At 37.9% G+C, this 13056-nt stretch overlaps 2 protein-coding genes across 2 annotated transcripts; both read right to left on the bottom strand.

The window, feature by feature from the left end:
* Positions 1–4386: 4386 nt before the first annotated feature.
* Positions 4387–5164, bottom strand: LOC115059100 (protein S100-P). The gene is made up of 2 exons (XM_029526692.1): positions 4949–5164; positions 4387–4614 (listed from the first exon to the last, which is right to left on the bottom strand). Exons 1-2 carry the CDS (start codon positions 5084–5086, stop codon positions 4474–4476), a joined length of 279 nt encoding a protein of 92 aa, XP_029382552.1. The 5' UTR covers positions 5087–5164; the 3' UTR covers positions 4387–4473.
* A 1595-nt stretch (positions 5165–6759) lies between these two features.
* Positions 6760–11812, bottom strand: LOC115058969 (uncharacterized). The gene is made up of 5 exons (XM_029526540.1): positions 11755–11812; positions 11093–11446; positions 10790–10888; positions 8766–8866; positions 6760–7442 (listed from the first exon to the last, which is right to left on the bottom strand). Exons 1-5 carry the CDS (start codon positions 11810–11812, stop codon positions 7377–7379), a joined length of 678 nt encoding a protein of 225 aa, XP_029382400.1. The 3' UTR covers positions 6760–7376.
* Between the last annotated feature and the right edge of the window lie 1244 nt (positions 11813–13056).

The raw sequence follows: 13056 nt of genomic DNA, 5'->3' as shown, positions 1-13056 counted from the left end.
ATTTGTTGCATCAAATATTTGACCATGTTGCTGTTGATAAATATTTGTCCTGATAATTACTGTGACCTACTCAGACTACTCATCTAGTTCATTTGGCATCCTATCTCTGCTTCTACTGCAGTTTGTCATTATGATTTCATCTTCATCCTCACCTGTGAATATCAAATAGCATCAGACAGATCAAATTAAATGGTCAAGGTCATATAATTCTTCTGACAATCCAATGATCCGATGATTATAGCAGTCACACTTTTGGCCACCTGATATAAAATTACTGAAAGTAACTGATAATGGGTAGAGCAAATCAGCTGCACCTGGGCAGAAGGAACCTGTTGAACCGTATGGCTGTTTATCATGTGTAGGTCAAAGGTTATAATGCCGGCATTACTGTCTGGTATGAATGAGGACAGTTTAATGTTTCTTTCCAAATATTATCAGACTTTAGGCCCTTTCGGAGTTTCTTTAATAAAAGCATTTGACAGAAACAACTTCTGAGACTTACTTGACAGGTATGCTCGGTATGAGAGGAACTCTCTGGTATGTTGTATAAATCCTGGCAACTGTTTGTTGGGCAGTTCACAATGCTTTAGTCAACAGGCCATTCTTGCAAGACAGGTTTCATGGTGAACGGTAATAATATGCCCATTAAACGCAGCCTTTAGAAGGTGACCCTTGCATAATCTATCAATAGGTAATTCCTGCTAGTTGTCATTATGAATCCTAACAGCTATTTAATAGTGAAGGACCGGGTGTGTTTGGCCGCTGTGATTCTTCATAGTCTGTCTGTCTGTGTCAGCCATAAAATTACAACGTATAATTCACACAATGAGTCTTAATTTCACCATCTCAGTTTGGTTTAGGAAAGACAGTGATAACACAATGAACTGGTGCTTGTGACATCAGGAAGAGGGTTTTGAAATGAATAGACAGTATGCAGTACGCTGTCTTGAGTCATTGCGCAAAATAAGTTTAATTTTACGGTAAATGCATATCAGCAAGGTGGGGTTACTGTAACATTGTGATATGCGTATTTTTATTGCATACTCTAAGATCCTACTGAATCTTACACACAGGTCCTTCAATATATAGCTTTAAACATAGCAGCTTTAATGTGACTGGTAGATTTTGCATTTGTTGTAATGCCGAATGACAAGTTACAAGTTGACAGTTTTCAAACAAACATTGATCCAAACAGTGCTGTGTCAAGTAGCTTTTCATCAGTTTACTGCGATCCCCCAGTGACGTGCCTTGATGGCTACGACGACAGGCAAACGTACTCGGTGAAAGTTTAAACACAAAGGGGAGCAGTGTGTGTAGCATGTTGCCAGGGCTGAAAGTTAAGTCACAAGATGAGCTGTGTAACCTTGGGAGCTCATATGACCTCAGATGTGTGGCCTTGAAACAGAATGAGGTATTTATAAGCGCACTACTTCTTCACATGGCATTTATGCACGCCAGAGAGAGAGAGAGACAGGGTGTGTGACAAAATAAACCTCTGTCCACAAATATCCTGCATTGACACCCAGGTTTAGATTGATTTTATTTATTTTTTTATACCCAGCTTCATAATGAAACTGTTCAGACCCTGTCCTGTTTTATTTATTGAGCTATTGATTACATGAGATGCTTGATTTTTCTTTCAGAGATGATTAGGCAGAGACGGTTTAGATTGGCACATTTTACAGACTCAAATCAGTTTTGGTCTTGTTTTACTCCTGTAGCCAACCTGTTATTAAAAGGCCTGGTCATGTCAGACAAATATTGAGGATTTTTCACAAAAAGGAAAGACAAAAGCTGGTCTATAAGAAATATATGATACATTAGTAGACTATTAATAATGTGATTTCCTTTGACTAACAAAGGTTTTACAAGACATGGATTTATATAATCCACTTATACATATCAGTAGTAATTACTCTAAATACATTTACTCAACCTATGGCTTTTGATCACATACCATGACCTCTTTCAGATGATAGATTTTGCTTATTAAAACATAGTTGAAAGTGCTATTATATAAAATAATGATAATGAAAGTCTAAGCATGCATGACAAGAAAAACAAATTATAATGGTTGATGGGAAAATAGGGCAGTCCAAACACAATAATTTTCCTTCCCACCTGTACCTCCTGACCCAACAGCCGGCACCTCCTTTACATGGGACACCTCCCCATAATCCCCATAAGCCTTTATAATGCCACAGCCAGAGAGAAAGGGAGAGAAATTGGAGAGAGGAAGTGGAGAGTCTCGGATTAATGGCCTTGCAAGCCGATTACAGGCCAGCCACGTTTCAAAAATGGCACTGCAAGGCCTCGGGCTCAGCTCTGTCAGATCAGCCACAGTCACAGAGCAAAGAAATGGCATGCACACAGCAACAGCTATTACTCCGTGAGATATGGTGATGATTCTTTGCTTACCAATGTTTCTTTTTTGTTGTTGGGGGTGGGGCTTGGTTCCTTAGTAAAATAGAGTTTATCTGCCACTAGAGGGCACCATAGGTATTCACTAATTACACAACTGCCCTGACTTTGGAAAAGTGTGTTACTTGGCCAGTGCTCCCTGGTGGGGTGATGAAGGGATGATCTAACCTAAAGACAGAAAGTATCAGAGAAGTAAATTAAGATCAGATTAACAAATCCCTGTGTTGTTTTTGTGATACCTGGAATCGTAGAGCAATCAGGTGGAAACATCCTGTTAGAAATATTGCTGCGTGGATGAACATCTCGAGAAGACTTTTTGAAAATTTTGCATATAAATATTGCAATAATTTGCTGACAATGATAAGAGATGTCCATATACTGCTGCTTAGCTGTTATTGATATTTTGACATAGCCAGTTGACATCGGAGGTAAAGATTATGCAGACTGATGTCACGCCACACAGAAAAATACACATGACCCAGCAGTATGTCATTGATAGTATATGTTTGCAATAATTTGGAACAAAAAAAAACCCCAACTTGTATGATTCTCCAACTGGAAAACAAAACACTTTGACCATAAACTGTCAATCAAAGTAATGTTTAGATTCAAGGCCTGAACAATGAAGCTGGTGCAGAAGAGTCTTAAACCTTAAACCTTGAAAAGAAACTGCATTTCAGAAGACAAGTTTCAAAATATTTTTCTTTTACCTTACTGTCAGTTGGATGCTTTCTTTTTTGACACTTGAATACAATTGCCTGGTCACTGCAACTCTGGACTGGATCTGTGATACAAAGCTGGACAAGAAATAGAAAGGCTTTGTGGTTTGCAAGTGTCTTCCAACAAGACTGTGAACCAGAAAAATAAAATGCAAGCTGCAAATGCAGTTAATCTTTCGACAAAATCTTGTTATGTTAGGGAAATTTTAAATTTTAGTGTTGAGGGTCAACCTTTTCTGCTTTCCCAGGACTTAAGAAGATCTATTATTATGGCCATTTATGTTTTCTGAGTGAACTTGGTACTGAGTTACAAGAAGAGTCCTGTATGTGACCACTAGATGTGTTTGTGAGATGACAACATCTGGTGTGTGGTTAGTGCATATGCTCGCAGTTTCACAATTACATGAGTGTTATACTAGAAAAATGATTTCCTATCATTTACCTATTCCTATTCTCGTTGTACTTTTTTCCTTTAAAAATACATGGATTCATGTTATTTTTTTATATGCTGCACAGTGATATATTCCATAATTAATCAATATAAACTACTCCTGCTCAGTCAGGCAGTGAAGTGTTGCTTTACTGCTGTTAATGTTCATGCCATACATAATTATTAAACCGTGATTTAGTGTTAAATGTGCACTACTGTATTGTCACTCATGGGGAAAACCTGAGCAATAAATGACCCTAAATGTGTTAAGAAGCCACATTTCACGGAAAAAAAAACAAAAACAAACAAACAAACCAAAAAAAAAAAAAAAAAACAGCCTTTGTTGCATCTTTGGTTAATCTTTGTTTAATGATTCATCATGTAATGGGTTTTGGGGTTAGGGTTAGGGTTAGTGTGTCAAGTGTGTCATAGATATTTCAAAATGTCCATCCAAATCAGAGCCAGCTTTGTTTACTAAGTGGGAGAGAGGAACGAAGAACATGTCACTGACAGCATTTGACACTTTCTGTCGCACACAGTTGCTTCCTTCCTGTGACTCCCAGGCTCTATGCAATAATGTGACTGTGAAGCCTGTTTCCTTATTCATTGAACTTATTTTGTATTCATTGTACTTATTTTTTCCAGAGTTTTTAAATAAAATTTATTTTAGAATTAGTTAATTTATTTGTGCTCTTGATACAGCTCCACCCCCTCTGCTGCTGTAAAGGCACTTTTTATTACATATTTTTATAGAAAGCTTCTGTGCTTAATCACAAAAAAAAAGTAAAAAAAAAAAAAAACCTTGACAACCACGCATAAGTGAATAAATAACTTTATTCAGTGACAGGGATTCAAAGCTGCTGTTGCCATCATTTGGCCCAGCACAGGATGTGACAGGCTTGCTCACTTCTTAGGGCAGCGGTTGTGGCAGGCACAGGTCAGGGCGGCCACCATGATCACAAACTCTGTGAAGTCCACCTCAGAGTCACTGTTAAAATCTAGACCACTCAGCAGCTTGTCCACCTCACCTGGGTTCTTGGCAGACTGCGCAAAACAAAACAAGTCTTTGTTTTTTTGTGTGTGGGTTTTTTTTTTTTGTGGTATGTCAGTGCTGTTAAGTGAAAAATGCAACAGCATAATGATGTGGAAAATAAAAGTTGATATGGAATCAGAGCATTATCTCTTGAGTTAAAACAGATGAATGGCTTTTAATATTATATCCCCAGGCACCTCAGAGCACATGATAATAGATTTTTGACCTCTTTCAAAGTAACACAACCTAATGCAAAAAAGAATATTATATTATTTTCAGTGTGCACATAATTTGATTGATTGAGTGCACCTCAGTGACATCACTATCCTGAGGTACACACCATACCTTGAGCAGCCCGGGAAGTTCCTTCTCCAGCAGAGTCTTGGCCTCGGCCTTAGTGAGGGTGTCTGGTTTCCCCTGTGTGGAGGCATACGTGTCAAAGGTCTTCATCATGATGGCCATAGCCGTCTCCAGTTGGGTCATGGTTGATTCTTCAGAAGTGGATCACAGGAAGAGATCAGAAACAATCAGGGGGGTAGTGGATCAGTCACCGGTGGAAGGGGAGGCAAATCTTTTTATACCTGTAGAAAAATGGGTGCGGCACCGTGCATTGGAACAGATAATACATTGCTGAAGTGTTTTTTAAAGGTGGTGCTTTGCCAATACCAACATCCATGCTACTTCACCCAATATACATATTACCTCACAGACCATACAGAGCTTGAGTCATTTATTTATTGATTTAAAGGGAGAGTCTAAGAGAGATTTCAATCTATGTAAATAACAAAAAACAATGTACAGCTATGCTCACTTCAAAATCATCACTAAATGCTTTTGAAACATAAAACCCCATGCCATCTACTGTGATTGTCTGTATAGGGGGGAAGTTGAGAGGAAACTTGAAGTCAGATGTGAATTTATTGAGACCTTGCACCATGAAAGTATACCCACAGCTTACTATACCTTGCAAAACAGCATTTCTGTGGTCATCATTCCTCAAACACAACAGAAAATAAAAACATACAAACTTTTTGCATTTACAGTCTATAGCTGAAGGATCCAACCAAGAATTTGGATTCTGTTACACATCAATGTAAAACACATAAAAGTAATGCTGCCTAAATGTGAATGCAGTTTAAGGTTTCACTGTACAACACAGGTGTTGTGAATTAGTGCGTACAGAGAGCATGTTTGCACACTGAACAAACAGTTTGAAGGCATGAGAAAGTGTCGGTCACAGTGCATAGTGCTGAACACATTCTGCAGGTCTTTTGAGGGGTTGGAAGGTATGGTGAAACTGTGCTGAGGAGTGTCTTTTCACTAGTCATTATCATCAGGAAACTGGCTGACTCACTGACTTCTCTGATAGTCTACAGGTGCAAATCATGTCAGTGTTTATCAATTCAACAGTCATTGCTTTATGACTTTGTCAAGACCTTTGTTAATTATGACTCCAAGATAATCTTTCTGGTTGATTTTCCTCTAAATGGCACCATCATTTAAAACAGAATATCATGTTGTACTGAAGAAGACATCAAACTGGAGGCTAAGATCATAAACTTGTGAGGAAAACAATTGCAGAAATAAATCAGTTGAAACGTAGGGGCATTTTCACATAGACTATTAGCACTGTCCAACTTTCTTCCACTGTTCTCTTAATGGATTGTGTTTGATAGTGCAAACAGCCAACATAGGAAAGAGTAATGGGCCCAATGAACACTACAGAGTGCACCAGTCCAAGTGCTAGTTTTTTAGTCCACCCCACCCAATGAATCCCAAAATACCCAAGTGTGGCCTATCCAGAGAAATAAAATGAACCAAAGATAGAGTAATTAGGTCAGGTAAGTAACAAAGACAATAGACCATCTGACTTCTTTTTACAACCAGAGGAGTCTCCCCCTGATAGTCATTTTGTAAAATGACAGTTTAAGGCTCTTTAGCGATGGCTCCAGGCCTCCGTCCTACTATTTTTAAATTTTAGACTATTATGAGTAAGAATTAATATCTTATTCATATTCCTACTATTGCTCGTCATTTCTAAAAGGTTTACACGAGCTCAGACTAACAACAATATTGCCGGAGACTACAGCAGCCACTGCCTACAACAGCAACAACTAAAGAGGACAGGAAGTGCAAAGCACAGTAACTGAAAATGTCTTCTGTTACTAGTTGGGCTAATTTAAGTGCAAGTAGTTTACTATCAGCATGCTAATGCATTTGTATTTTAACTAAACTTCTAATTTGTGCTTATAATTACCATGTGTGCGTTTTCCTTTATGCCAACAGCCTGTAAAACAAAACAAAAAAAGAACAACCCTAAATGCAGAACTTATGTTTAGCAATTTATCAATATGGTGTCCTTTCTGTGGTGAACATACATAGACAGCCGAGGAGAAACCCCTTCAACCACCACACATGAATGTTTCCACTTCCTGTTGTTGACCTATTACAGTGCAATCCCATAACGCTACAGTTTCCACCCCATTTGCCACCAGTTCAGGGCTGTCATCACTTTGTGATGTTTTCCCCTAACTGTATGATATTATGATAAAGTCAAAATAAATAAAAGGCAACAGGTTTTCTCCTTCTAGTACTGTAATTCTCTCAATAAATGAACACACAGCTTGTTTTGAAATACTGTCGTGTTTATAGGAATAGAAAATATTAGAAAATTCAAGCAAAGACAAATAAACATGTATGTATAAGCGGTCTCAAATTGTTTGTACATGCACAAATATGAGCAGAAGAAACGAAGATGTAGCAGAGCAGATCCTCATCCACCTTCTTTGGTCTGCACACGCTCAAAATAATCAAAGGATTCATACACCGGTACCTGACACTGAAAGAGACAGAAAGATCAACAAAAAATTACTGAAAACTCAGGAGAACAAAAAAACAACAACTTTTGTCAGGTTACACTGTTAAAGCGCTGTGAGGTTTGTGGCATTTACAGGTTACAAGTTGTTGGCTAATGAGTGCAATATAAAAGTGAGTAGGTGTAAGTAGCATATCATAAATTATTAAGACAGGAGTGGTAATAATGACAGAATCAGAATCAGAAGTATCAGATTGCTCCTAGAGAAATACACCTCATCATTTATTGCTATCTACTAAAATATTATCACAAAGTGGAATCTGATACATTCAGGTTTCAGGGTCAACATGCAGTAGGAAAACTAGAATAAAAATTACAACCAAAACAGAAAATTTTGAGCAGAACTAATAATTTCACATCAATTGCGCTTTCTATGAATTGGACTGGTGTAAGTTTTTGGACAATCATAACCTAAAAAGTTGAGCAGCCACATTCAATATCTTGTTATTTATTTAAACAGTCACAATCACACATAGTATAAGTTGTATAGACAACACAGACGGCATTGGCATTGCTCCACAATTTAATGTATTTATGTAGGTTTTGAATGGCTAACTGCATAATACTGCACTATACTACTTTACTACTTTTATTAGAAAAGGAACGTCAGAAACAGGATGGCCGTTAATATCAATATTAAATTTCAAATCAGTTATTTATTAAATTAGATTAGATAGATAGAAACATCAGGAGTCTGCTTGACAAGTAATGTGCGTGTAGATGAAACAGCTGTAAACAGACAGTGATGGATCATAGTGAGGATCATTAGAGTCACACATCAGGGTTCAAACTGAGGAAACACGCACGCGCTTCATTCTGATTTCACAAATAAATAGAATAATATAGAAATATGAATCCCATTTTGAATGAATGGATGAAACTAATGCTCTAAAATATTCTCAGCACAAAGACATACTGATCAAATGTTCATGTTAGCATGATTTAAGGACTTGTTAGATTATATTTGTGCCACAATTTAACAATTTTGTTTTGCTTCTTTCTCTTTTTGTTTTTTGTTTTTTTTTTACAAATGCATTTAAAATCATATTGGATTTTCTGGACTGAAAGAAAAACTGCCTGAAAGTACCTCTGATAACTTTTTTTATATTATATATAACCCCTAACCCTGTCATATACATTAATACATATGGTGCGAGTGTGGTTTGAAAGTCTGTTCACACTTTTTACCACATTTGAAATACACCTTCAAACATCTCAGATCAGGTAAATCCAAATTTATTTTTAATGTGTCTACAGAAGACATATACCAACACAAATTGGACTCACCCACTGAGAGGAGCCTCTGGAAGAGCTAGTGCTGTGTTTGTCCATCTCTGCCACCTCAGAGTCAGTGTGAGGAACCTCATAGATCATCCTGTCTGGTTGTGCTGAACACACACACAAACATAGATACACACTAATAACTAGCAGGACTGCCGAACAAAATTAAACAAATGAAATATTATCTTATGTTTGCTGAGTATTGCTACAGACCTACTAGCGCAAACACTACAACCCACTTTTCATTAATTACTCTACGCAATCCCTTTTGTCTCATTTAAACTGCTTAGAGACAGTGTCAGAGACCAGACTGTAAGAATCCCCATGGTAGCGATCAGTGTACCACAGTCTTGATCCCATACAGTTCTCATCTTAAGTAATTTCTAGTGTTAAAACTTGGTTCATATATGGCCTGGAATTGTGCATGCAGGAAAATGCACTGGCATAGAAGTGTTTTTTTAAAGTATGAGCTAGTTGTCTGTTATGGATATAGTAGTATCAAATACCAATATGCCAGCATACAGCTTTACTGCGGCAGCTATGTTGACACAGAATTAAAGCACATCAATATTCAAGATTTCATCCCTCTTCCTTTAAGGATAACCCTTAACTGTTGCCTTAAGAGGGAAGTTAAGGAGTTTGTATCTGGTTGTGTTTTGCTACTTTTATCACTGTTTATCACACTAACAGTTGAAATGATCAACCGTCCAGTTATCTTCCTCTAAACATAAGCCAAGGACTCTCTGAGCCAAAATGCGTCTCTCAACTTAGGTATCAAAGATGTATTTACTTTCTCAGCTGCAATATCCAGCTTTCTACCTAACCATTTCTTTTGTTGTAGACATGAATTCTGTGGCCTTGTTATTAGGGCTATAATCCAACACATATGATGCTCAAAAAAAGAAGAAAACACCGGCTATCAACTGGATTTTGCCAACAACGTGAAAGATCTCAGGTGAATTGCAGTCATTTTTACCCTTCTTCCTTGATGGAACATCTTAACGGCAAAGTACGCTTTCAATGGCGCAACTGACAAGTTTGAGTGGGTACACCCACTAATAGAAGGAAACAACATCTTCACAGGCAGTTAAGCTGCACTGGCACAGACGACTTCAAAGAATGGCTGTTGAGGCTGGGTTGTCATGTGCCATGTTTGAGAGAGGCTGTTATGCCTGTAAAGTGGAAGAGTGAAACGCAACTGTTTGTTTTTCAAACTTATTTAGCATGTCCCTGATGCCTAACTCAGACTACACATACAACTGAGAGTGTGCTGCAACCCTGAAACAAGTCCTAAAATCAAAATACAGTTATGCTCAATTTATTCATTTCACTAGACTGCACAGTAGCTGCACAGTAACAACCAGCATCACACCTTTAGCCAAGTTTCTGTGTTTCCTTTCTAACAAGCAGTAACATTAATTCACGCAAATCATGTCTCATCGTGTCATTTCAGTCTGAACATGTGCAGAAAGAGTCAGTTGCTTCTGTGTAAGAGAATTTACCAACGTAAAAAAAATAGTTTATATGTACAAAGTTTTAAAAGGAATTAATAAAAGGATATATTTGCCAAGGTTTTGAATTGCAGTCACATTTACATATTACAAATGGTACGTAAATTGCTACCATAATGATTAAATATGATTGTGTCATATTTTGGGATGTTATTTTTAGAGGTTTTCAGATGTACATTTCTGACATTTTAGAGATCTGAAGCGAATATCCAATTAAACAACAACAGTGTACTGTTTATTGTGAATATCGTACAGACTTCACTACTGCCTTAAAGAAATCTTCAACGTTCAATAGACAATTTAGAGTTAAGTATTTTCTCATTTCTTTAGGCATCACAAACAAAATCCTATCACCTCCGTTTTTTGTAGAAGACACATAACTCAGGAAAAGATGATAGATACACATTTCAGGAGACACATGTTTCTGTAATCTAAGTGGAGTAAATACTTAATCTTCTAGAACAGTAAATTGACCCTGTGATGAATATTCATTCTTTCTTTCTTAGTTGTTTTTCATACCTTGTTTCCTTCGCAGAGTGTAGATGCAGATAAAAGTTATGAGGAGCAGGGGAATTAATATAGAGACAACTATAGCAAGAGGACCAAGACGACTTTCTCCTGAGGGGATAAACAGAAACATTACAATGATCACTGCAGGACAGTAGGTGAGCTGTTAGTTTATATATTTAAAACAAGCAAGATTTGACTGATTATGGTTTAACAGCGCTGACTTCATTTTCTGAACAGAAAAGCTCCCAATGTTGAATTGATTAAATGAATATTTACTTCATTCACTGTTAAACCAGGATATTAGTCACTTACCACCATCTGTGCTGCCTCCTCTGTTCTCTCTGGCTCTAACTGTGATGGTTGTGCCATTTCCATTATACGAACCATAAAATGGTATCTCCGTAACCAAGTTGCAGACGTATGTGCCTGAATCATTGGTTGTGATTTTATAAAATGTCAATGTTGAACAGTAATATGACTCATGCTCCTGTGATCCTTCAGTTTGGTTATCATGGTATATCATCTGAGGTGTTTGATTTTTTTTCCAGATAAATCTCATTCTCTCAGACTTCACTGTGCAACAGCAGCTGATGTTCACAGTTTCTCCCTCTGTGATAGAAACATCAGGAGACTGCTTGACAAGTAATGTGCGTGTAGATGAAACAGCTGTAAACAGACAGTGATGGATCATAGTGAGGATCATTAGAGTCACACATCAGGGTTCAAACGGAGGAAATACGCACAGACATGCTTCATTCTGATTTCACAAATAAATAGAATAATATAGAAATATGAATCCTATTTTGAATGAATGAATGAAACCAATACTCTAAAATATTCTCAGCACAAAGACATACTGATCAAATGTTCATGTTAGCATGATTTAAGGACTTGCAGCTTTAATCCTCTGGTGATAATAATTGTGGCAGCAGACTCAGTTGTGATATTAAAGATTAAGTTGTGTTTCTACTTACTCCATGATGAGAGAGCACAGAGAGAAGACAGCAGCAGACTGCTCAGTAGGAGCTTCATTGTCTCACACTGCTGTATCTCTGAGACTATCACTCATCTCTTCAAAATTTTTCTGGGTTCCTCCCACAACACACAAACACACACACACACACACACACACACCAGAGAAATACACTGGGCATATTTTTTTCCTCCACATTGTCAGAGAAGTGTGAAAAACCACATCTTGCGTTCTTCTGTCAGCCCAGAGAAAGGCAGCATAAGTCTCTGTGAGAAAGTCTCTGAGATTGTTTGTCTTTTCTTTTCTCATGGTAGACATACAGATGTGGATTACTATAAGTGCACACTTGCTTTGACATATGTCCATTATATGTTACAATGTAGACCTTTTCACAACCTTCTGAAGTCTGCAAGATGGAAATGTAGATAGGCAGGACAGGAAGGTGAGACATTTCTCATCTCATACCTTTGCAGCCAGTAGAGATAAATAAAAATGTTATACTCCCCTGTTTATGTTTCACACATTGAACTTTAACAGCTTTAACCTTTGATTCTATATATAAAATGTGTACAAGAGAAGACAGTTATGTGATCTATGAAAATCAGTTGATGCCACATGGAGAATACCAGCAATTGGGGATGGTGCTTCATTGGTGAAGAGCGAGACTCTTCGTAGGATTTAGAGTAATATTAGTATTCAATTTGAAGACTGTAACACCGGATTAAACTTTTTGTTTCATTCATAACAACCAGGACGATGAGAATCAGCACCTCCAAGTCTTCCAGCAGAAGGCACAACAGCCGAATTAAACGGGGTCAAGGATCCCTTGGAAGTAGGAAAAGGAGATTGACAACTGGATCTACGTGGCATCAGTCATGGTGAAGACAGAGCTGAATCTGAACTGGATGGGTCGGATGAAGAGCTATTGTAGAGCTGCTGCTCTTTCATGTTGGGGAAAAAAAAGAAGTTCAGTACAGGTACCTGAGAGTAATGCCTCCTGAAAGCCTTGCTCTAGAGCCATGTTCAACTGGGAGTTTGCAGCAGGGGTAGACCCAGGACTCACTGGAGGGACTTCATATCCTGACTGGACAGGAAATTCCTTGGGGGTTCCACAGGAAGAACTGGAAAGTTTTGCTGGGGATATGGATCTCTGGAATTCAATGGGTCCGAGCACCCTGAAGAAAAAAAGCTGGCTCTGGTCTTGCCACATATTCAGAGAACAGTCCAGTTTACTGTCCAAGTGAGCGGCTATATTTTCATAAGCTGGCACCACCCCAGTGTCCTTTCAATGAAAATGAAGGAG

Source organism: Echeneis naucrates, chromosome 18 (genome assembly GCF_900963305.1).
Source record: "Echeneis naucrates chromosome 18, fEcheNa1.1, whole genome shotgun sequence".
NCBI lineage: Eukaryota > Metazoa > Chordata > Actinopteri > Carangiformes > Echeneidae > Echeneis > Echeneis naucrates.
Note: the sequence above shows the minus strand (reverse complement) of the source record. Positions and strands in the feature narration are given on the sequence as shown.

Excerpts from the sequence above, each read along its gene's own strand:
- LOC115059100 (XM_029526692.1), bottom strand. The coding sequence starts at position 5,086 with ATGACCCAACTGGAGACGGCTATGGCCATCATGATGAAGACCTTTGAC. Across the intron at positions 4,615-4,948 it reads AACTTCCCGGGCTGCTCAAG|TCTGCCAAGAACCCAGGTGA; the intron begins GTATGGTGTGTA and ends TGTTTTGCGCAG.
- LOC115058969 (XM_029526540.1), bottom strand. The coding sequence starts at position 11,812 with ATGAAGCTCCTACTGAGCAGTCTGCTGCTGTCTTCTCTCTGTGCTCTC. Across the intron at positions 10,889-11,092 it reads AGGAGGCAGCACAGATGGTG|GAGAAAGTCGTCTTGGTCCT; the intron begins GTAAGTGACTAA and ends TTATCCCCTCAG. Across the intron at positions 8,867-10,789 it reads CACTCTGCGAAGGAAACAAG|CACAACCAGACAGGATGATC; the intron begins GTATGAAAAACA and ends GTGTGTGTTCAG.